Source organism: Rhinatrema bivittatum, chromosome 14, assembly GCF_901001135.1.
Source record: "Rhinatrema bivittatum chromosome 14, aRhiBiv1.1, whole genome shotgun sequence".
Taxonomy (NCBI): domain Eukaryota; kingdom Metazoa; phylum Chordata; class Amphibia; order Gymnophiona; family Rhinatrematidae; genus Rhinatrema; species Rhinatrema bivittatum.
In genome coordinates, this window is record NC_042628.1 from 76,373,372 (window position 1) to 76,396,959 (window position 23,588).

The 23,588-nt window shown below is 48.9% G+C and overlaps 1 protein-coding gene across 4 annotated transcripts in view; it reads right to left on the minus strand.

Annotated features, from left to right (window-relative positions):
* The window catches only part of APLP1 (amyloid beta precursor like protein 1), a 141,633-nt gene that overhangs the window by 39,453 nt on the left and 78,592 nt on the right, over positions 1-23,588 (minus strand). For all 4 annotated transcript variants that reach the window (XM_029576079.1, XM_029576080.1, XM_029576077.1 and 1 more), the window contains exons 9-11: positions 8,525-8,683; positions 8,108-8,236; positions 221-320 (exon numbers count right to left, since the gene is read on the minus strand). In XM_029576079.1, coding sequence (XP_029431939.1) covers positions 221-320; positions 8,108-8,236; positions 8,525-8,683 — 388 coding nt within the window. The remainder of the gene's footprint in view (positions 1-220; positions 321-8,107; positions 8,237-8,524; positions 8,684-23,588) is intronic.

Consider the following 23,588-nt stretch of genomic DNA (forward strand, 5'->3'; position numbering starts at 1 on the left):
TATAGACACTGGATATTAAAGTTACATCATCCGAACAGATCTGGCCAAGCCTGGTTCTACCCCTCTGAATCTCTAGTTCTCTAAGAAACACTAGATGTGCCTCAGCCTGCAGAGACGCCAGACTCGTGTGAGCCATCCCTGGGAAAAGCTCAGAGTGGGAGGGTGGGGAGGCCAAGCCGAGCGAGCAGGATGTGCGGTGGCGAGTAAGAGCGTTACATACGGATCTCCTCCTTCAGCTCTTCAGAGAGTCCTGGGTTCTTGTAGAGTAGGGCCAGGCTCTGGTTCATGCGCTCTTCAATCACGTGCAGGTGGGTGTGAACCTGCAGAGAGATATACGGGGTGGGGGAAGCCAGAAAAAGGAAAGTGAGACAGACAGAAAGCCATAAAGAGGGAGACAGACAGACAAAACAGATGTTTCCTTCCTCGAGGAACAGAGTACAAGTCCCGCTGACCCCCCTCCTCTTCCTGGATGCATCACGTAGAAACGCGGGGAGGGGTAACCTACCCTCAGCATTCTGCCCTCTCTCTCTCACTCTGGCTATTTTGACCATTTATATTCTGTATATGCCCTACGGGCTGGACGTAGCTGGGGGGCATGGCCCGAACAGCAGACAAGTAGCTCTCCAGAAAGGAAGAAAGAGACAGAGAAAAATGGGCCAGAGAGAGGGAAGGATAAAGCGACAGGAAGAGCAAGGCGATCGGCCCAGAAAGACACAGGGCCAGCGACAGAGAGCCAATGTAACTCCTGAAGAAGACAAGTGACATTTGCATTCACATTAGTTTAGCAGCTGGATTTTGAAGGCTCCGAAGACACCTAATCTGAACAGAAGAGCATGAAGTAAGGCGTTGCAATAGTCATTATGGGTCAATATTAAAGACCAGCAGCGTCCAAGGATGGCCTAAGTCTCTGTATTACTCATAAGACAAAATATGAGCCTTGCATCAGTTGTGAAATATGATTCCAAAATGTGAGTAAAGGATCAATTTTAACACCGAGAACAGTGATAACATTCAGGACTTGAACAGAATAGCCCTTCATAATAGGAGAAAGATAAGAAAAGACAGGATGCTTCCTCTAAACCATTGGGCTTCTAATTTTAAGTTTAACAGATTTCAGCCAGTCAGCTACTTTATTCAGACAGGCATTACATTCATTTAAAGATGGCGGTGAACTGTCAACACAGGAGGCAATAATTTGAATAGTGCCAGTATAAAAACATCAGAGAGACCTAGACTCTGGACTAGAGGGGCGAATGGAGCGCGATTCAGATTAAATGCCGCAGGGTAAGTGGCCTGGTGAGGATGTGCTGGGATTCCAGACCGCATGATACGATCTGTCTTCTAAAAATGATTGAAACCCGAGAAGTGATTGAGTGCGAGCACCTATCTTATGTAATCTGTTTCATAATAACTGACGATCAAGGCAGACGAACAAGACTACTTTTCCCCCTGTACAAGAGTAAACTACCTCATTAAAGAATCCGCGGTGCAGGCCGAGCACAACACGGGAAGAGCACGGGGAAACCGGGGCAAAATTTTGAGCCAGAGGGGTGGAAACCAGCTGCGGGTGCATCAATTTGAATCGATGCAACCTGATTGGACGTAGCAGCCGCCTGCCCGTGACGTGGCGGGTTTCTGCTCACTTCTCGGGTCGGCCGCAGCTCAGGCGCGGTGGGGGTCCTGGCTGTCCGTGCGACAGCGTTTCAAAAAAAAAAAAATTAAAAAGAAAGTAGAAAATCAAGAGATTCGGGTTAATCGGGGAGAGAGCTTAAAAAAAAAACAGAGCATCCTTGAGCTTGGGCAGCCTGAGTGGTAACGCGTGCTGGTAGCGTGTGGAGCATGCTTCGGAGAGGCAGGGAGAGAGCAGTCGGGTCTGGCTGGGGCCTGCTCAGTTCCCATACCGGTGGTTGTCGGCGGAGCGCGGCTGGCAGGGTGATGGAGGAGTCGGCAGGTGCGGTGCCAGCGGAACAGGCGAGTGTCCTGGGTCAAATTTCTCCGAGGACCAGTTCGGGCGAGAGCAGCCCTGAAGCAGCCCAATCGTTCTGGTCTTCCCTTAACCTCCCGGATGTGATGAGGCGATTTTGCCCTTGGATCTTTCACTCAATGCCTCGGGTAGGGATTTTCCTTGTAACCCTGGGCAGTCTCCTGTTCATAGACCTGCCCTCGCGACCGCCGGCGGAAGGCCCTCCCGGACGGAGTTTGGGCTGCGGACGGGGTGCGGGTCCAAGAGAGGACTAGGGAAAGGCAAAACCCTGGTTCCAAAATCTATCCGTAGGGGCCGTGGTGTGATGGCATCGCCTGTGCTAAGTCAATGTGGGGGGTGGGCTGCTGACCTCTTCCATGGGGAGAGTGGTCAAGATCGAATTGGCCGTCATGGCAGGCCTAGGATTGAGCAGGCGTCAGGGCAAGAGAGGAGGGCACGATTGGACATTGGTGCGGAGGGGGGGGGGGGGTGAATTACGAAGAGATTTCCAGCGTGGATCATTACAGAGGATGTGCGGTACGGGGAGGACACAATCGAGTAGCGTTTACGGCGCAAAGGCCGGTAGGCTGCCCATTATGCCCGCCATGGAGGCTGGGTTGAGGCGGGGATTCCACGTGGGAAAGGGTTTTGGGGGTTGGCCTGCTTGGGAGAACAAAGGGGCCACGGAATCCACCAGAGCTAGAGCGCCTGGTGTTGAATGGACAGGGGGGTGAAGGTGAGATGCAGGACTGGCTGGCGGAGCAGGAGGTGGAAGGTAACAGCGGAAAGGGTGCGGGTGTTTGGTCAGGGGATGGTCAGGGGGATGGTTCTGCGGCCGGTGCGTGTGTTTCCGCAGATGCATTGGAGCCAGAACATCCCAGCACTTCACGGCAGGAAGCCTGGAGGGAAAGATCAGCGGCTGGGCCGGTTGAACGGAGAGGGCATCGAGGTCGGTCGGTGGAGGCTAAGGAGTCGGAAGTGGCATGCAGTTCTTTCATGGGAGCGGAAGCAGGGGAGTGTGCACATACACGGGGACAGCGAGCAGCGCTTGCAGGCAAGAAGTGGAGGAAGTCCAGCACACGCCGCTCTGAGTCTGATTCAAGCTCGTCCTCATGCTCTTTGGCCACTACAAGTGAGTTGAGTGAGGGCCGGTGTGGGACGGGAGAGGGTCCGCGACAGGATATGGGTCATCCGGCGCTAGCTTCGTTGACTGAGTTGTGGGAGGAGGTCCCAAGAAAGTTGAGACGGCGGATTCGTAGACAGAAGTATGTTAGTATTTTTAAACTTTTGGAGGGTAGAAGGGGTGGTAAAAAGATAGGAAGAAGGGCAAGAAAAAGGGGCAGGAGAGTTCAGCGGGTCCTAAAGTGTCCAAAAATATCTTGAATTGGGTCAGGGGAATCATGCGATTGGCTAGCGTAGTGGGGCATTTTGAGCCCACGCAATATGGGGCGCTCTTAGCGTACGGGGACAGTATTTTAGATGCGTTTAAAGATTACGAAGGTTGGGCGTGGCTCAATTACGATGAGAAGTTTAGGGATAAGATGGCAGGTAATCGGTGTATGTCCTGGGGCACACAGGACATCCATTTGTGGTTGACAAAAATGACCAATAAGAGTGTGGGTAATACCAAAAGGGTAGGAGGAGGGGCGGGGGCAGGTTTTCCGGGTCCACAGTGACGGGGGGTGTGGGGAGCAGTATTAGTTCCTTTCGTGGGTCAGGGGTGAGCGGTAAGACGGGAATGGGGGTCAAAGGAACGACCGGAGGACAGGATGTGTGTTGGAGATACAATAAAGCGACGTGCTTATTCCCAGATTGTAAGTTCCGACACGCTTGCGCCACACGCAACGGCGCCCAGCCCGCTTCCAAGTGCGGGCAAAATCCCTCCCGCAAAAGGGGGCAAGCCATGAGGTTCGGTTGGGGAAAGCGAATTCGCCGATAGTGTTAAAGGAGCTGCAGAGGTGGTTGAAGCACTATCCGGATCGTAAGGCGGCACAATTTCTTTTTTACAGTTTTAAGGAGGGTTTCACGATACCTTATACAGGGCCGGGGAGGGTGTGTAATGCTAAAACTGGAGGCGGAATTGAGGATGGGGAGGATAGCCAGGCCTTTTTCATCTATGCACCTCTCCCCTTTAGCGGTAATCCCGAAGAAAGAGCCAGGAAAATTCCGATTAATTCTTAATCTTTCTTACCCACGGGGCGACTCAGTGAATGACTTTATTCCTAAAGAAAAATGTACGGTGCGAGATGCATCTTTCGATGAGGCGCTAGCCCTAGTGAGGAGGGCTGGTCAGGGAGCCTGGACGGCAAAAGCAGACATGGAATCCGCATTCAGGTTATTACTGATCCCTCCGACTGCGTTACTGGGGTTTTCCTTTCAAGGTAAGTATTTCCTGGATCATTCTTGCCGATGGGTTGTGCGGTTTCATGTGCCTACTTTGAGGCCTTCAGCTCTTTCTTGCAATGGGTAACGGAGCAGGACACTTGTTGTAATTAGTTGTTGCATTATTTAGATGATTTTTTATTCGTGGTAACGGGAAACTCAAATCTGTGTCAGGTGCAGATAGATGAGTTTTTAGAAGGGTCTAGAATTTGTTTAAGATGATTATACTTCCTAAATGGCTTTTTCTCTTTCAAAATTTGCCCATTTTTCTTAAGGCTCAAGATCGGAGACGGCTGGAGAAGGCCCTGAGTCGCTTTTTATGGCGGGGTAGGCGGGCGCGTATACCTCTTCGCTATTTGCAGAATCGATGGGGTCAGGGAGGGATTGGTGTGCCTAATATACAGCTCTATAATGTGGCTAGCAACCTTAGAATCATTCGGGATTGGTTTCTGGGGAAACCAACCTATGTTGATCTTATGGTGGAGCGCACTTTGACGGCTCCGATACGACTGAGTTATGTATTACAGGCAGGCGCCTCCAAGATTTCTTACCCCCCCCATTGGTGGCGGCCTTACTGACCCCCCTTTGACGTACTTGGCGGGTGGTGACACAAAAGTTGGCTATCCCTCGGCAGAGTGCCTATCTCCTGCCGATGAGAGGTAACCCCGATTTTCCCCCAGGCTTCCAGGATTGGACTTCCCGAGGTATTGAATACCTTGGCCATGTTCTAGATGGTGAGGGCAATCTCATGTCCCATAAAGATATCATTGAACAATATGGGTGCGGGGGTTTTGGGCACGGCTGGCGCGATATTTGGAGGGGTTAATAGATGTGAGGCTCCCTCTTACTACAGATGTGATATTGTTTGGACAGTTCTCCCACAGCAGGATTCGAGGACAAGGACAGCGGCTGTTGCTTCGGAAGGCCTTCGCAGTGGGGAAGAAGATGATTTTATTGAACTGGCAGTCAACTACACCACCCTCCTATTGGCAGTGGCGAAATCACTTTCATCGGCTGTTACTGATGGATAAGCAATGGGCGAGCACTTCATTTCAGAGGGAACGTCGCTTCCTCAGTGTTTGGGACTCCTATATTCAATCGTTGTCCCCCCGGGTGCGTAGTCATCTTTTGAATGCAATGGCCATCCAGGGGCTGAATTCCTTGTAGACAACTGGACTGAGTGGATGGGGGGAAAAAAAGGCAATGGAGCTGAGGGGTTAAGGGGTTAAGGGGGGAGGATTTGGTTTATGGGGGGGGGGGGGGGAATATGGTTTTTTGGACGTTGATGTTTAATTTGATGGTGGGTTAGCCACCGGGTTACACCAACGGTGGAAGGATGCATGTACACATTGTAGATGTGAGTAATACTGTTTGCTAATTGCTGTACACCATTCTTTGCCTATTTGCTGAAATTAATAAAAACCGTTTGACATAGAAGGGTCTAGACAGTTGGGCGAACCTATTGCGGCGGGGAAGACCGAAGGCTTACGCTCATCCTCTGGTGCTTAATATTATGTTTTAGCTTACGCTCATCCTCTGGCGCTTAATATTATGCTTTAGCTTACGCTCGTCCTCTGGTGCTTAATATTATGCTTTAGCTTACGCTCGTCCTCTGGTGCTTAATATTATGTTTTAGCTTACGCTCTTCCTCTGGCGCTTAATATTATGCTTTAGCTTACGCTCTTCCTCTGGCGCTTAATATTATGCTTTAGCTTACGCTCTTCCTCTGGCGCTTAATATTATGTTTTAGCTTACGCTCGTCCTCTGGCGCTTAATATTATGTTTTAGCTTACGCTCATCCTCTGGCGCTTAATATTATGTTTTAGCTTACGCTCTTCCTCTGGCGCTTAATATTATGCTTCAGCTTACGCTCTTCCTCTGGTGCTTAATATTATGTTTTAGCTTACGCTCGTCCTCTGGCGCTTAATATTATGTTTTAGCTTACGCTCATCCTCTGGGGCTTAATATTATGTTTTAGTTTACGCTAATCCTCTGGTGCTTAATATTATGCTTTAGCTTACGCTCTTCCTCTGGCGCTTAATATTATGTTTTAGCTTACGCTCGTCCTCTGGCGCTTAATATTATGTTTTAGCTTACGCTCTTCCTCTGGCGCTTAATATTATGTTTTAGCTTACGCTCGTCCTCTGGCGCTTAATATTATGCTTTAGCTTACGCTCTTCCTCTGGCGCTTAATATTATGCTTTAGCTTACGCTCTTCCTCTGGCGCTTAATATTATGCTTTAGCTTACGCTCGTCCTCTGGCGCTTAATATTATGTTTTAGCTTACGCTCTTCCTCTGGCGCTTAATATTATGCTTTAGCTTACGCTCGTCCTCTGGCGCTTAATATTATGTTTTAGCTTACGCTCGTCCTCTGGCGCTTAATATTATGTTTTAGCTTACGCTCTTCCTCTGGCGCTTAATATTATGCTTTAGCTTACGCTCGTCCTCTGGCGCTTAATATTATGTTTTAGCTTACGCTCGTCCTCTGGCGCTTAATATTATGTTTTAGCTTACGCTCTTCCTCTGGCGCTTAATATTATGCTTCAGCTTACGCTCTTCCTCTGGTGCTTAATATTATGTTTTAGCTTACGCTCGTCCTCTGGCGCTTAATATTATGTTTTAGCTTACGCTCGTCCTCTGGCGCTTAATATTATGCTTTAGCTTTGTAACTGGAGGTTCGGGCATTGATGACTTCTAGGATGGATTTTGGTGGATTGACCTGTCAATGTGCGATATCACCTCAGGGTGCTCTCAGGGGGTATGAAGGTCTGTTCATGCTTCCTGTGCTTTTTATAATTCAGTCCAAAGTTTTGGTCTTGGTTTATCGTGTTTTCCATGGTTTAGCAGCTGAATATTTGGGTTCACAAAGGTTACCCGTTCTTTAGGTTGGAAGGGTCATTATCTATAGAGTCCGTGACATGGGCGTGTCCAACCCATACAAAGAAACGGGCTTTTCTTTTTCAGGGGGACCAATGTGATGGAACTCGTGAACTGCCTCACTATCTACTTTTAAACTACAACTTGGCTATTCAGACAAGAGTTTCCAGATTACATCTCAAACTGCATTTCTAGAGATTCTGTGGTGGTGAGGGGGAGGTTTTACTGATTTTATCATTTGAAATGTTTTTATTGCGACATGGACTTTTATTAAGTTAATGTTTCTTGTTCTGAACTGCTTTGAGCACTTTGGGCAAGACAAATGGTAAGCAAAGAATGTGATAACAACCTAGTAAAAGTGAGAAAGACAGAGGGGGAGTAGGAGAAAGAAGAAGAAAGTGAGAGAGCAAAGCGGTAAGAAAGAGAAAACAAGAAGAGTGACAGACACAGGACAAGAGAGAGAGAGAGAGAGAGATGGCAGCAAAGGCAAGGGAGCCCCAGAAAAAGAATGAGAGCTGGGGTAAAGAGAAGACACAAATATAAAGAGAAAAGAATGGAGCAGGAGAAAGGCCTCTGCTGACAAACAATTACCAAGCGGAAATAGCAGAACAGTCAGCAAGAAACAGCGAGAGAGAGAGGCAGGTGTGGGTGGGACACAGAGCGGCACCTGAGGGTGGTCAGGATCTTTGGGTGTCTTGATGCAATCCAAGTGGCACAGGTTATTTGAAGGGCGACCACCCCAAGCTGCCATGGAAGCAGCCTGGAAGGGAGAAAGTGAAACCTCAAGGCAGTAATGGGAATTCGGAAGCCTGGACTGGACTCAGTTTGGTCAGCACGTGAACAGGGGGTGTGGTGTCTTGTGAGGAGGAGATGTCGTCACCCACCTGGTACTTCATTTGCTCCGCCTTGTCGGGGTCCACAGTCATGACGTGCTGGTAGTGCCGGAGGGTGTGCCGCTGGTCCTTCTGCTCGGCCCGGATGTACCTCTTCAGGGCCAGAAGTACACGCTCAGGCTGCAGAGCCAAGAACAGGGCAGAGTGTACAGTCAGCCAATCACAGCAGGTGTTACTCACGGCGTAGTACACACAAGCCCGCCAGCGCCCTCCTGTTCCTGGACACACTGAGGTCAATATTTAAAGCCATTGGCTCAATGTTGAATTCTGAATATTCCTTACTCATCTGGGCACACTACATAAAAATACAGACACAGCACAGCGCCTTACTCGGCTTTCACCCCTCCCTCCCTCCCCCATCACATTGGCGATTTTATCTGAATGTACCCTAGGGGGGGCAGGTGGTACCTGTGGGGGGACGGCCTGCACAGCAGATAAGTAGCTCTCCAGTGCCACCCGACGGTTGTCATTCAGCAGGGCCACCACCCGGGCCAGGTGAGTCTCCGCCAGCCGCTGCCGCTCCCCGGCCACCTGGTCCTCCAGGGTCTGCAGGATCGACTGGAAATGCTACAAGGGAACAAAGGGGAGGGTTGGATGTTAGAATTAACTCCCAGACACCAGGCAGAGAGGGTTTTATACAAAGAGTTAACCAGAGCCTTCACTCCTATCACTTATTATTACAACTATACACTGACTCAGGGTTACTGTTCATGCAGCTATGATGACGCTAGGTCAGTCTTTATAGATTTTTCACCAAACTTTGATAGAAAGCTTGGCTCCACCAGTTCTCTCTCTGTAGCCGGCCTCACTGTGTCACCCGTGTTTCCAGATCGTTAACATTTTTAGCCTACTTATCAAAGGCCAGAAGGCCTGAGTGTCTGTTCCCCCTCCCACTCCAATAACTTTTCAGCCCAATTTCAGATGCTCTTTGTAAGTCACTGCATGCATGCAGAAGTGGGCCCGCAAGCAGTGTGTCTGTGTGTGTGTGTATGTGAGTGTGTGTGTGTGTGTATGTGAGTGTGTGTGTATGTGAGTGTGTGTGTGTATGTGAGTGTGTGTGTGTGTGTATGTGAGTGTGTGTGGCAGGAGCTGCAGATTTCAGCTCACACGTATATTTGTAACGCAGGACAACACACACTTGCTCTCCCCATTTTATAACATTTTGTACATAACCGTAACATGTGCCTGTAATAACCCATGGTTAAATGTGGATGGAGGCAGGGACAGTATGGACATACCCTGCTTAAGGAAATATGTGCATTCATTTGGAATCACAAGTTTGCCGACACCTCCACCACCCAGACCTCCATCAGTTCACCCTGAACCCACATAACTTAACCCAGACCTCCAGTACTTATCTCAGACCTCCCACCCAAAAACTGTTGACAAAAGTGCAAATTTCACTTCACAACTTAATTAGTAGGTGAAAAAGAGTACAGACAATTTGAGTAATGAGCGTGATTATATATCTCTTACTTCTGATGCCCCCCCCCACGAATGCCCACAAATTGTCTCTTTTAACCCTGTGACATTTATGCACAACACTGCAAGTACTTGCTATGTTTCCAAAATAGCATTTACACACGTACACACTACTTACAGGCACAGAGGCCCGTTTCACAGCATTTACACACGTACACGCTACTTACAAGCACAGAGGCCCGTTTCACAGCATTTACACACGTACACGCTACTTACAAGCACAGAGGCCCGTTTCACAGCATTTACACACGTACACGCTACTTACAGGCACAGAGGCCCATTTTACAGCATTTACACACGTACACACTACTTACAGGCACAGAGGCCCGTTTTACAGCATTTACACACGTACACGCTACTTACAGGCACAGAGGCCCGTTTCACAGCATTCACACACGTACAGGCTACTTACAGGCACAGAGGCCCGTTTTACAGCCTTTACACACGTACACGCTACTTACAAGCACAGAGGCCCGTTTTACAGCCTTTACACACGTACACGCTACTTACAAGCACAGAGGCCCGTTTTACAGCCTTTACACACGTACACGCTACTTACAAGCACAGAGGCCCGTTTTACAGCCTTTACACACGTACGCGCTACTTACAAGCACAGAGGCCAGTTTCACAGCATTTACACACGTACACGCTACTTACAGGCACAGAGGCCCGTTTTACAGCATTTACACACGTACACGCTACTTACAGGCACAGAGGCCCGTTTTACAGCATTTACACACGTACACGCTACTTACAGGCACAGAGGCCCGTTTCACAGCATTCACACACGTACAGGCTACTTACAGGCACAGAGGCCCGTTTTACAGCCTTTACACACGTACACGCTACTTACAAGCACAGAGGCCCGTTTTACAGCCTTTACACACGTACACGCTACTTACAAGCACAGAGGCCCATTTTACAGCCTTTACACACGTACACGCTACTTACAAGCACAGAGGCCCGTTTTACAGCCTTTACACACGTACGCGCTACTTACAAGCACAGAGGCCAGTTTCACAGCATTTACACACGTACACGCTACTTACAGGCACAGAGGCCCGTTTTACAGCATTTACACACGTACACGCTACTTACAGGCACAGAGGCCCGTTTCACAGCATTTACAAACGTACACGCTACTTACAAGCACAGAGGCCCCTTTTTACAGCATTTACACACGTACACGCTACTTACAGGTACAGATGCCCGTTTTACAGCATTTACACACGTACACGCTACTTACAAGCACAGAGGCCCGTTTTACAGCATTTACACACGTACACGCTACTTACAAGCACAGAGGCCCGTTTTACAGCATTTACACACGTACACGCTACTTACAAGCACAGAGGCCCGTTTTACAGCATTTACACACGTACACGCTACTTACAGGCACAGAGGCCCATTTTACAGCATTTACACACGTACACGCTACTTACAGGCACAGAGGCCCGTTTCACAGCATTCACACACGTACACGCTACTTACAAGCACAGAGGCCCGTTTCGCAGCATTTACACACGTACACGCTACTTACAAGCACAGAGGCCCGTTTCGCAGCATTTACACACGTACACGCTACTTACAAGCACAGAGGCCCGTTTCGCAGCATTTACACACGTACATGTTACTGAGTCAGATACAGGCTGATTTTACTGCATTTACACACATACATGTTACTGAGTCAGATACAGGCTGATTTTACTGCATTTACACACATATGCCTTACTGAGACGCATAGAGGCTGATTTTAGGTGTGGAAACTTTTGAAAATTTCTTTATTTTGTGTCCTGTTCAGTACATGTCAGAAGGTTCTAGGAGGATCCTAGCAGGGTTCTTTTTAATCCACATGTAGTGCATGCAGCAGAGAGAAGGATCCATTACGTCTGCATGCAGCTTCCTGCAGATCGCTCTCGCTTTTCGTCTGGTACTAGATTCACGGCTTTGCCACCAAAGCCTCTGAGTACCTAACCAGCAAATTTCATTTTCCTTTTGCAAGGGCTTCTTCCATTTTCTGTTGCCTCCTATCTGCTTTTAAATAATTGAATCACTGATGCTCATGAATGATGCACGAGTGGTCCCTAGCTAAGCCTGAAGCCTTGCTGCTTGCAAGTTTCTTGTGTGCTAGTTCTGCCCCCTTTGCACGCCTGTAACCCTGGGTCCTTGATAGGCACATGCAGACAGCACAGGTTTGGCTTGGGAGTTTCAGGGACAGGACCGGGTGGGTTGGGAGGAAGAGAAGCACAAGTTACAGTGTGAACAACACTGCCTCCCATCCAAAAATTGGCAAAACTCTTAAAACAGCATTTACTAACGTTTGCAGGACACAGAGCAAATACAAGTAAAGAACTGTGGCATGTCAGGTGTCAGTTTCACCTAGAATGTTACAAATTATTCTAAAGACACACACACAAAATAAAATTCTCCAAACTCAAACAATCTAAATCTGAAGTTTTTAATCTTCTATTGCTTATTCTTTGCTTTCATATGGTTGTCTCTCTTTTTCCTGTCTTCTAGTTGTCTCTTCCCTCTCCTAGCTTCTCTCCCCCTCCCTCTCACTCTTCCAGCTTTTCTCTCCCTCCTCTCTACCTCTCCCATCTTCTCCCTCTACCTCCTCTCTCACCCTCTTCCCCCGCTCCTCTCTCTCTCACCCTCTCCATCCTCTCTCTCTCCCAACTCTCTGCTGCAGAGGAAAGCTGAGCTGGGGGAAGGGTGTGAGATCTGAGAGTCCTTCAGTGGTTTGTGTCCGGGGCTTTTTCAACGTTGCCAGGTAGCTGGAGAAAACAAAAGCCCAGAGGAACCCAACTCCTGTCAGAAGGAGGAAAATGTGGGAGCAGTTAGGGACTCCCGAGCAAATAAAAGGTTACAGAGATATGAAAGCAGTGCAGACTAAACCTTTCTACCTTACCCTTTCCCAGGAGGAATTTAACCTCGCTCCCTGGAGGAAAGTTACCAGCTCAGTGCGATCCCTCAGTGGCAGAGCCCCCGTTTCCAGGTCTTGGTGCCCATGGCAGATGAGTCCCCCTATAAAAGGCCTCCTATCATTCAGTGCCATTCACCAGGCACACAGGCCCTGTCCAGGAACGTCAGCAAGAAGCACAAACCCTAATGCGAGCGGGCGCTGCCTGTCACTGAAGCCCGTCAGGGAGGATGCTTTTGCAGTCTGGAGTCCTCCCCTTGCTCTATGCTCACCTTTTTTGTGGGAGGTGTCGCCTGCAGCATGGGATCTGGGTCATTGCCTCTCCCTAAGGAGAGATGAGGAGCTGGGCTCTGCTGCTGATAGCGTGGACTGACCAAGAGAAGAGTTTGGAGAGTGGGACGAAGGGAAACCCCTGGTGTCTGGAAGAGCTGGGGCTCTATACAGCAAGGGTGAAGAGTGTGAAGATTCTTTGAGATCTTGGACATTGCTAAGAGCGCCTGGGGATTATCTGGAACAGAGCGCCTGGGGATTATCTGGTACTTTTGAACATGGAGGATATCATCTTTTTCCATGCTGGAATTACAATGAGTCTCCCCTACCCTCCAAGGGGAGCAGACCATGGAAATGAGTGCTGGAGCAAGCTTAGGAGGAGGGTCATGGATGAAGAGATTATGGGCTTTCCTAACTTTGATTTTTCTGATGCTATGTCTCATTTTTTCTATACTGGCTTGGATTTTGATTTTTAAACTTTTATGTTGAACACCATTACTGGACTTGGTGATTTTTGTTTCTCTTTGGACATCGATCATTGAGTAGAGGGTGTAAATTTTATTTTAATCTCTTTTCTCTTCTGGAAATCTCCCCTCCCCAGTGATTAGAAGCAGTGGATTGAGACCTACCAAGGACAACTGTGGAGGGGAACCAGGGTTCAAATCCCACCGCTGCTCCTCGTGACCTCAGGTACAAAAGACTTAGATTGTGAGCCCTCTAGGGATAGGGAAATGCCTACAGTACCTGCACGTAATTTGCTTTGAAGTACCTGAGAGGCAGAATTCAAATAAAATAAGTAAAACTGTATCCACGATTGCACTCAGGGTCCAGAAGGTTATCCTTAGCTCCCTCCCCTGCACCTGCCAGATGGACCCTGGCATTGTAGCTTCCTGGTTTCAGCCAACTGGGAGTCCCGCCATACTACAACAGAAAACATTTGTGTGGTTTTCAGGACCTGACGTGGTGTGCGATGGAAGCACTTGCTAGGGGCTGATTCTCAAGAGCTGGGAGATGGAACAAAGAACAGGGCACCTATAAGAAGATCTGAGAAGGCAATGAACAGGGCACCTATAAGAAGATCTGAGAAGGCAATGAACAGGGCACCTATAAGAAGGTCTGAGAAGGCAATGAACAGGGCACCTATAAGAAGGTCTGAGAAGGCAATGAACAGGGCACCCATAAGAAAGTCTGAGAAGGAGTCTTGAGCTGTCTGCCTATGTATTTTCCTGAGTATCAGTTCCCTCTTTCTCCTCCAGAGGGAGCCAGGTAGTAGACAATCACCACAGAGCATCTTGGAGGACAACAATTAGATTTGCAGGAGTCTTAGGGGCTTATGTACTAAGCTGTCTTCAAATCAGCAGGTCAGGCCAGCCTAGTGACTCCCTCTGAGTGCTGTGCCCTTCCATGTGGAAGGTCTCTGGCGCGATCCCAGGTTGACTGGGGCTGGAGTTGCTGCAGAGGCAGTGTTTACAACCCCTGGGGAACAGGGCCCATGGTTGCAGCGTTCCAGGGGAGCTCTGGTGCACGACCCTTGGCTGAGGACAGTTCCAGCAATGGCCACACTAAGATGGGGATAGGAGCTGTGGTTTTGACTGAGCTGACCTGGGGAAATATGGGCAGCAGGGGATCAAGCATGAAGGGAGGAGCACTGCCAAAACAGAGAGGGAAGTTTATTGCATTAAATGTGGTCCTTATGCGTCAAGCAAGTTTGAAGAGAAATCGAGAAAAAAGACACATAAAGCCAAGATGTTGAACAAGAGATACTGTTCTGCTCACCTTCACGAGGTCGGGTTTTATAGGAGAGCTATCCCTAGATCTATTTTCACCCAAAAAGTGGGCAAAACTATTTGCAGGGTTAAACATCTATTTGATGATAAAGGGAATAAAGTAGAAAAGTGTCTTGCCCATAAACTGAAGCCTTTTACTTCCTCTGATCTTCTTACTGCTATTAAAACGCCCTTGGGAGGGTCTACCTGCAACCCCCTGGGATTATGCGACAGGTTTGGATCTTATTACTCTTCTCTATACGCCTCCAAACTTGTTGCTAATGAGATTATTCTCATTTTATCGAAAAATCAACCTTATCAAGTCTTTACCTGAAATCACCTAACATACCCCGAGCTCCTACCCAGACCCATTTCATACATTAACCCTCCCCTGCTCAGATTGCTATTTGTTCCACATAATAGCTAATGAATATCATATATTATATCTTCGTATAGATTATCTCCTGTATATAATTTTCTCATTTAATATGTTAAATAAGGTTCTACTCTTTGAATGTTAAAGATAGTTATAAGATATTTGTATGTATTACGTTGTTATCCTGTAAACCGGAGTGAAGGCAAAACGCTATACTTCGGTATATAAAAAACCCCAAATAAATAAAAAAATAAATAAAAAAATAATAAGGAAAAACCATTCTCACCCAGATATGTTTACTTAAACATTAGGGGGTAGATATTCAGAACTGAAAAGTTATCCGTCTAAATGGCTAAGTTGCTATTTTAAAAAGCTTCACTGAGATAACCTTCTAGAATAAAGCTGGTTAAGTTGGGGGTTTTCTGGGGGCAGGCAATAGGCATTCCTGGGAGGAGTGCAGTTAGCCAGTTAGGTTAATCAGATGACTCCGATATTCAGAGTTATCCAGTTAACCTAACCAGCTAATTCTAGTCGCGCTATAGGGCTGGTTTAAAGTTAGCCGGATACACCTATCCAGCTAATTTTAAGATATCCAGGTATATTCAACGGCAGTGCCACACCACTGAATATCCCAATTAAATTAGTCGGATAGGTGTATCCAGCTAACTCAAGTAGCCACTCAGCGGCTGAATATGGACCCCTTGTTTTTCACAAGAGTCCATGTTTTGCTTTTGTGAGCCTGGAGACCTTTATTTCTGTGTTCAAAATGTTGTTCGGGCTCTGAGTAGTGGCAAGTGTCTGGGTGAGGATGGTTTTTCTTATTATTTTGGCTTCCCTTGCTCCCAGGCTTGAAGCTTTGTCTGGAGGATCCCTCTCCCGCCCTTCTCTGTTGGCTTCTATCTCGGTCAGAGCCAAGAAGGGGAAGGGCCCTGCTGGATGTGACTCTTATAGGCCTAGCTCTCTTTTAATTTATGATAAGAAGAAGATCTTAGGTAAAGCTCTGGCGCTGTCGGGCAGCTCGTGTGTTACCCTTGCTAGTGCACAGAGATCAAGGGGTGGACAATGTTCGGTGGACATTGGGCCTGCTGCATCGTGTGAAAGGAGCTGAGGCTGAGGCCTTACTAATTTCATTGCATGTGGAGAAAGCATTTCACCAGGTTGAAGAGGTGCATTTATAACTTATGTTCTGCAAGTTTGGTACTGGGGTGAACTTTCTAAAATGGGTCTAAGGTCTCTCTTTCAGATAAAGATAAACGGTATGCTCTCCCAGAAATGTTCTGTATTTCAAGGCAGGAGACAATGTTGTCCCTTATTACCATTCATTATTTGTGTTAGCAATGGAGCTCCTAGGGGTCCTGTTCCAGCAACACCCTGTTTATTTGGGTATTAAAAGTACCGATGGTAGTGATAATAGGATTGCATTATTTGCTGATGATATCCTTTTATATGTAACAAACCCCATCAACCTTTGCAAATAATGGACATCCTTAAAGGATTTAGTAAAGTCTCAGGTTATAAAGTGAATGAAAGTAAAACCGAGATTTGGGGAATTAATGTGGGTCAATCAACTCATAGAAGTATTCAGTCTTTCTTCCCCTTTAGGTGGAGAAATAATTTTCTTTAGTATTTAGCTCAGGAGACCATGGTATGCAGATTTGCGAAGGCTTCTGGTGGACTTTCTCCTTCGGTTTCCAGCACACAGGTATCTGCAGGGGCCTGTTCTTTATGAAGATCAGACTCCATTTTGTCTTACAGCATGGGCCTTGAGAGGGCTTGGTTACTGAAGTGTGGAAATTTTACTGTGGTGATTGCCACCTTGCTATGAGCAAGAAAGTTCTCCACTTTTAGCCTATGTGCTGGTTTGGTGAGTGTTTGAGACTTGATGTGAAGATCAAGGGGCTCTCCCTTGTTTGGTTAAGATCCTGCTCATTTTGGAATTTTTGCAGGATGGATTGAGTAAGGAGTTGGCACTTAATTCAGTTGGCAGCTCTTGCCTGTTTCCGAGCGGCTCATCCAGATGTGGCCTCTTTCTTTGAAGGAGTGAAGCATCTTTGTCCTCCCTTGCTGTTACTGGTGACCTTGTGGGGTCTTAATCTAGTTTTGGATTTTTTAGCGAGTCCTACGTTTCAACCGATGCATAGCCTTTTCTTGATGTTATTGACCTTAAAAAACGTGTTTCTTGTGGCAATTTGTTCTGCGTGTCAAGTCTCCAAACTACAGGCCTTGTCTTGCCGGGAGCTGTTTCTAGGAATGACCCCAGAGGCGATACAGTTGCGTACTGTACCTTTTTGTTTTACCAAAAGTGGTCTTGGATTTTCATTGAATCAGTCTATTACCTGGCCATCTCTGGATAGGGCAAGAGAATCGGAGGAATATCGCCTATGGCCCTTGGATGTCAAGGCATGTCTGTGGTATTTGGAGGTTTTGAAATCTTTCAGAAAGATGGACCAGCTGTTTATTCTCCATGATGGGAGTAAACAGGGTGAGCAGCGTTGGGGGCTATAATAGCCCACTGGATTAATGAGGTAGTCACGGTCACATTTGTGGATGCTGAACAACTGTTGCCTGGTCAGGTTAGGGCTCATTCCACTAGGGTTCAGGAAGTGTCATGGTCAGAAGTTCGTTTGTGGTCTCCTGTTGACATTTGCCAAGCTATGACGTGGTCCCCCTTTTTCCAGGCATTTTCATCTGGATGTGCAGGCCTGGGAGGATGCAGCCGTCGCACGTGCAGTTTTGACTGGACTGCGGGCAGTCTCCCGCCCTGTTCGGAAGTAGCTTTGGTACTTCCCACTGGTTTTGGATTCACCTGTCTGTATGCTAAGAAAGGAGAAATTACTATTTACTTGATAATTTCCTTTTCCTTAGTACAGACAGGTGAATCCAACTTCCCACCCTTGGCTGCCGGATGATTGCGCGATGGTCATCCTGTGTGGCTGTTGTTCCAGGCAGTATTGGTAATTGTCAGTCCAGTCCCTAGATTAATGTTATTACTCTCTTTGTCTGAGCTCAGTGTGCTGGAATGGCTGTCTATTAATAATCAAGTTTTGCTAGTTTGTCCACAGTTGGCTTTTGCAGAGAATACTAGCGAGTTTATGTTACTGCAGGGGTCTATATACCGTGATGTCGGCTTTGCTTCATCTTCATCTGCTGGTAGAGGTGCATAAACCACTGGTCATGGATCCACTTATCCTTATTAAAGAAAAGGAAGTTATCAGGTAAGTAGTAATTTCTCAAGACTCAATTTTTGTTAAACGTAAGACTCACTTTAGAGATACTTGACAAGATCCCAGCCCAATGGCTCAGTGGTACCACTGTGCGGTACTCTGAAGGAAGTCAAGATACGCGATGGCCAGAAATGATTTCTTGCCCTCTAGATAATGAGATTTATAGTATTTTAACTTCTAAAGCTGCTGTCCTAGTTATACGACGTGATTCCAGCAGGATGTGCCTTTGGAAAACAAGAATGTCGAGTAATTGTAGGCTTTTAGAAGATGAGAGGACGTTTCATAACTGTACAAACTTAAATTACTAAATACTGTTTTTTATTAGAAACTTGACAGTGCCTTTAAAGAAAAGGAAGTCGAAGTACAACAGCTATTTAATAAATACTGTGGCCTTCAGAAAGCAAAAGAGATAATTGAATCCAGCAATTCTTGTGCATTGAAGGAAAAAGATGATACTATTTCTCATCTTCAGCAGTCAATAGTAAGGGAGAACAAACAATTGGAGGTAAATTTCATTAAACTATGATCTTTGCATACCTGATCAATTCTACTACAACCGAAAGTTGCTTCCATTTGTATTCTCTTTTAATCTGTTTGCAGTAAGTAATGGCAATGGAATTTAGAAATCTAGATGATTGTTTCACGAGGCGACAGCATCAAAATTAAAGAAGGCAAAATCTCAATTAGGTTTTCATTCAGTTGTCTGAATATCTGCTTCAAATTGCTTGATAGCCACTGAAATTGATAGTAGCAAATTAGTGCTCTTTGAACTCATACCCAGAATCTCTGTATATTTCTTTCTACAGGGGGGCACTCCATGAAGTTAGGAAGAGGCTCATTTAAAACAAATCGAAGAAAATTATTTTTCACTCAGCGCACAGTTATGCTCTGGAATTCATTGCCAGAGGATGTGGTTACAGCAGTTAGTGTAACTGGGTTTAAAAAAGATTTGGGTAAGTTCCTAGAGGATAAATCCATAAACTGCTATTACTATAATTAATATGCAATGAGTAGCTTGTGATCTATCTAATGTTTGGGTACTTGCCAGGTTCTTATGGCCTGGTTTGGCCTCTGTTGGAAACAGGATGCTGGGCTTGATGGACCCTTGGACTGACCCAGTCAAGAGGAATTCCCCAGTAGATAAGCAGGCTGACAATAATACCTTGACTGAGATCCCCAAAGGGGAAGGCGCCAGGCAAGCCGTAGAGTGGGAGGCTTGAGACTGGCATGCAGGAGGGATAACGGAGACACCCCCCCGAGGGGGCGGAGCGAGGGAGGTACGGCTGTAGTGAAGCAGGCTAACCCGTGGAGCAGGGAAGCCCGATTCTGGTCTCTGATGTAGGTAGAACCCGAGGAGCGGGGAGCACAGGCAGTCTCTGTATGATAGAGAAGCACAGCCCCGAGGAGCGGGGAGGCGTGGACAGTCACAGTAAAGCACAAGGACACTGTCCCGAGGAGCGGGACAGTGCTGAGAGTCTCTTGAGAAGTAGGAGGATGCAGCCCCGAGGAGCGGGAAAGCACAACCCCAAGGAGCAGGGAAGCCCTAGATTAAACTCCTGAGTGGTAAGGGTGTTCCAGGGGGCAGCCCCGAGGAGCGGGGAGCCTTGCAGAGTAGGACTTCAGGAAGCGCAGGGCCAGCCCGATGAGTGGGGATACCAGGAGACAAGGTCCCCATGAGAGCACCACTGGCCCCCAAGGAGTGGGTACCAGATAGAGTCCAAAGTCCAACAGGGTGCAACAGCAAAGCCATAGGAACACAGAAAAGGAGCTAGTAGAGACATACAGAACTTGTTGCCAAGTCGGCTAGCTGAGGGCGAAGGTGGAGCTTAAGTACCTTGATCTGATGACATCAAGCAGGGATGCCTCTGAGGTTCCTGCCGAAGAGGCTTCAAAGGAGGGCCCGGTGACGCGCGCGTGTGGCTAGGAAGGCCCAGAGACAACGTAGCTGGCGGCGGCGTCTTGGCCGCAGGTCGGCCCAATTGTCATGCCACAAACTCACGTAGATTCGCAAGAATTGCTTTATAGTTCTATTGGTCCTCTCTGTTTGGCCATTGGCTTGAGGGTGGGAAGCCAAGGTGAAGTCTATAGAAATATTAAACTTCTTGCAAAGAGATTTCCAGAAGCATGTGGTGAATTGAACCCCACAGTCCGAGAAAATATGCTTGGGAAGACCTTGGAGCCAGAACACATGGCGAAAGAATAATTTGGTCAGCTGGGGTGCCGTAGGCAGACCGGGTAGAGCCACAAAATGCGCCATCTTAGCGAAGCAATCTACAATGACCCATATGGTGTTATTCCCTTTGGAGACGGGCAAATCCACAATAAAGTCTGTAGCGATATGGGTCCAGGGTTCACTCGGAATGGGAAGTGGCTGTAAGAGTCCCCAAGGTTTTCCTGCAGGAGGCTTATGATGGGCACATGTGGGGCAGGATTGGATGTACTCTTGGGTATCCTTCCAAATGGAGGACCACCAGTAGTATCGCTGCAGAGTGGAAAGGGTCCTGGACTGACCCAGATGTTCAAAGGTCAAAGATTTGTGAGCCCATTGCAAAACCTTTCGTCTTAGCTGTTGCGATCCCGGGTCGGTCCCGGGATCGCCGCCTACCTGGTCGCGGCGCCGGCACCGCCCCGTGTTCCCCAGGCCTCCGGGGATCCCCGCTGCCGCAGCCCCAACGTCTGGCAGCTTCCCCCGGGCCTGCAGGACCCTCTGCGGCCTCGTGGCTGCCTCGCCAGAGCAGCCGGCGTCCTTCGGCGTCTGGCCCCGCCCCCTAGACGCGCGCGCGTCTGAGGCCAAGATTTAAAGGAGCCAGCGCGGGAAACCTCGGGGACGCCCCTTGATGACATCAGACGCTGCAGGGTACTTAAGCCCTGCAGCTGGACCAGAACAACGCCTTGCAACGAGGTTCCCAGGTTCTCCTGACTCTAGTTGCTGCTCCTGAGTTCCCTGCTCTTCCTGATCCTTGATCCTGGTTCGGCTGACGGTGTTTCCTGGCTCTTGACCTTTGGACTGGCTTACGACGTTTCCCTGGCTTCTGACCCCGGTTCGGCTCACGGTGATCCTCTGGCTTCTGACCTCGGACCGGCTTACGTTGACGCTTCGGCTCCTGACCTCGGACTGGCTTACGGTGATCCCTTGGTTCCTGACTCTGGACTGGCGAGCGACAATCCTTCGGCAATTGACCTTGGACTTCTTCCGACTTGGCCCTCGCGGGCCCGCCTAAGTCCCAGCGGCCAGGTCCCTACAGGCTCCTCCTGGGGGGACTTCGGCTTCCAGGGTGAATCTCCTAAGTCCCAGCGGCCGAACTCCTACGAGCTCCTCTCGGGGGAGGATCGGCTTCCAGGGCGAAGATCCTCTTACTACTGGACCAGCTCCGCCGTCTCCATCTTCCTCGCCAAAGCCCTTGGTCGCATAGGGCTTCCAGAGTTCCTCCTTCAACCAGTTCCGAGCCTGTCTTTGCCGCCTCCCGGTCGGGGCCACTGCTGCCACCATCTACAGCAACTTCTCCTTTGGTTCCGATCGGCCCAAGGATCCACGAATCCAACAGATTGCAAGGCCATGGACCCGGCGGATCTTGCCGGCCTCAAGGCTATTCCGGGCATAGCCCAGAAGCTTCAGCAGCAACAGTCCTGCCTTGATACCCTCATGTCCACTGTTCAACGCCTGGCTGATCGAGTTGAAGGGGCCTCCGCGGCTCGCCCCGCCACATCCTCATCGCAAGCCCATGCGAGTTCCTCAGTTCCAGTACAGATGCCATCCCCGCCTCGGTATTCAGGGGATCCGAAGACATGTCGGGGGTTCCTCAACCAGTGCTATATCCGCTTTGATCTTCTGCCTGCACAGTTCTTGACCGACCGGGTCAAGACGACCTACATTATCTCCCTCCTCGACGGGCGACCTCTAGCTTGGGCCTCTTCCCTCTGGGAACAACAAGAGTCCCGCCTGAATAATCTCGTGCAGTTCGTCAAGGCCTTCCGGAGAATTTTTGATGAGCCCTCCCGCGCTTCTACGGCTGCCTCAGAGCTTCTCCAGCTGAGGCAAGGCAATCGTCCCCTGGAAGAATACGCGATGGAATTCCAGACCCTTGCCACTGAATTGGCATGGGGGGAAGACAGCCTCCATGGGATATTCCTGGAGGGACTTTCCCCACGACTCCAGGACGAACTCGCTGCCCGAGATCTTCCAGACGATCTCCAAGAACTCGTGGAACTGGCCGGACGGGTGGACCGACGCATCCAGCGCCGCTTCCGGGAGCGAAGGGCCAGCCAAGGGCACGGCGCTCGACGAATCACACCACCTCGGGCCCGAGCTCCCCCACCGGCAGCAACTGCCCTCCCGCCTGATGAGCCCATGCAATTAGGTCGCGGGCCGCTATCCGCCGAGGAACGAAGGCATCGGCGCGCGCAGGGCCTATGCCTCTACTGCGGTGGTAAGGGGCACTTCCTGGCTCGGTGTACAGAGCGGCCGGGAAAAGGCCGAACCTAGGATCAAGTGGGGAGCTGATTCTAGGCAGTACCTCTCCGGACTCCCCATGTACTGTCCCAGCGAGACTATGCCTTCCCGGTGAAGGGTTCGATACCCTGGCACTGGTTGACTCCGGGTCCGGGGGGGAATTTCATCCTCCGAGATCTGGTACAACAACTGCAACTTACAGTAGTGCCGCAAGAGCCACCCTTGCGGGTATCGTCCATACAAGGGATTCCTCTCCCAGGGACCATTACCACTCGTACACAACTACTCCAGCTTCAGGTTGGTCTTCTTCACAAGGAGGAGATCTCCTTCCTCATCCTGGAAAGGTCCATTCATCCACTTGTTTTAGGTCTACCCTGGCTAAAGAAGCATTCGCCAGTAATCGACTGGTCTTCACTCCAGATCGCCTCGTGGGGGCCAGGCTGCGCCCGCCATTGCCTTCCTGCTCGCCCGCTTCCGACTCTCCCATTTCTGGCTACTCCCCTCACGGTGCCTGCGCAGTACCAGGCCTTTCAGGATGTCTTCTCTAAAGAGAAGGCCGAATTGCTCCCTGAGCATCGTCCTTTTGATTGTGCAATCGACTTGCTTCCTGATACCACGCCCCCTCATGGGAGAGTATACCCTCTATCCTTACCAGAGACCAAGGCTATGTCCGCCTACATTAAAGAGAACCTAGACCGAGGCTTTATACGACCTTCTAACTCTCCGGCTGGGGCCGGATTCTTCTTTGTGGCTAAAAAAGATGGGTCTCTTCGGCCCTGTATTGATTACCGGGGCCCTGAACCAGATTACCCGACGAGACCGCTACCCTTTGCCTCTGATTCCGGAACTCCTGGATCGCCTACAAGGAGCTCGCGTTTTCACCAAGCTGGACCTTAGAGGGGCGTACAACCTCGTGCGAATCCGACCTGGCGATGAGTGGAAGACCGCCTTTAACACCAGGGACGGTCATTACGAGTACCT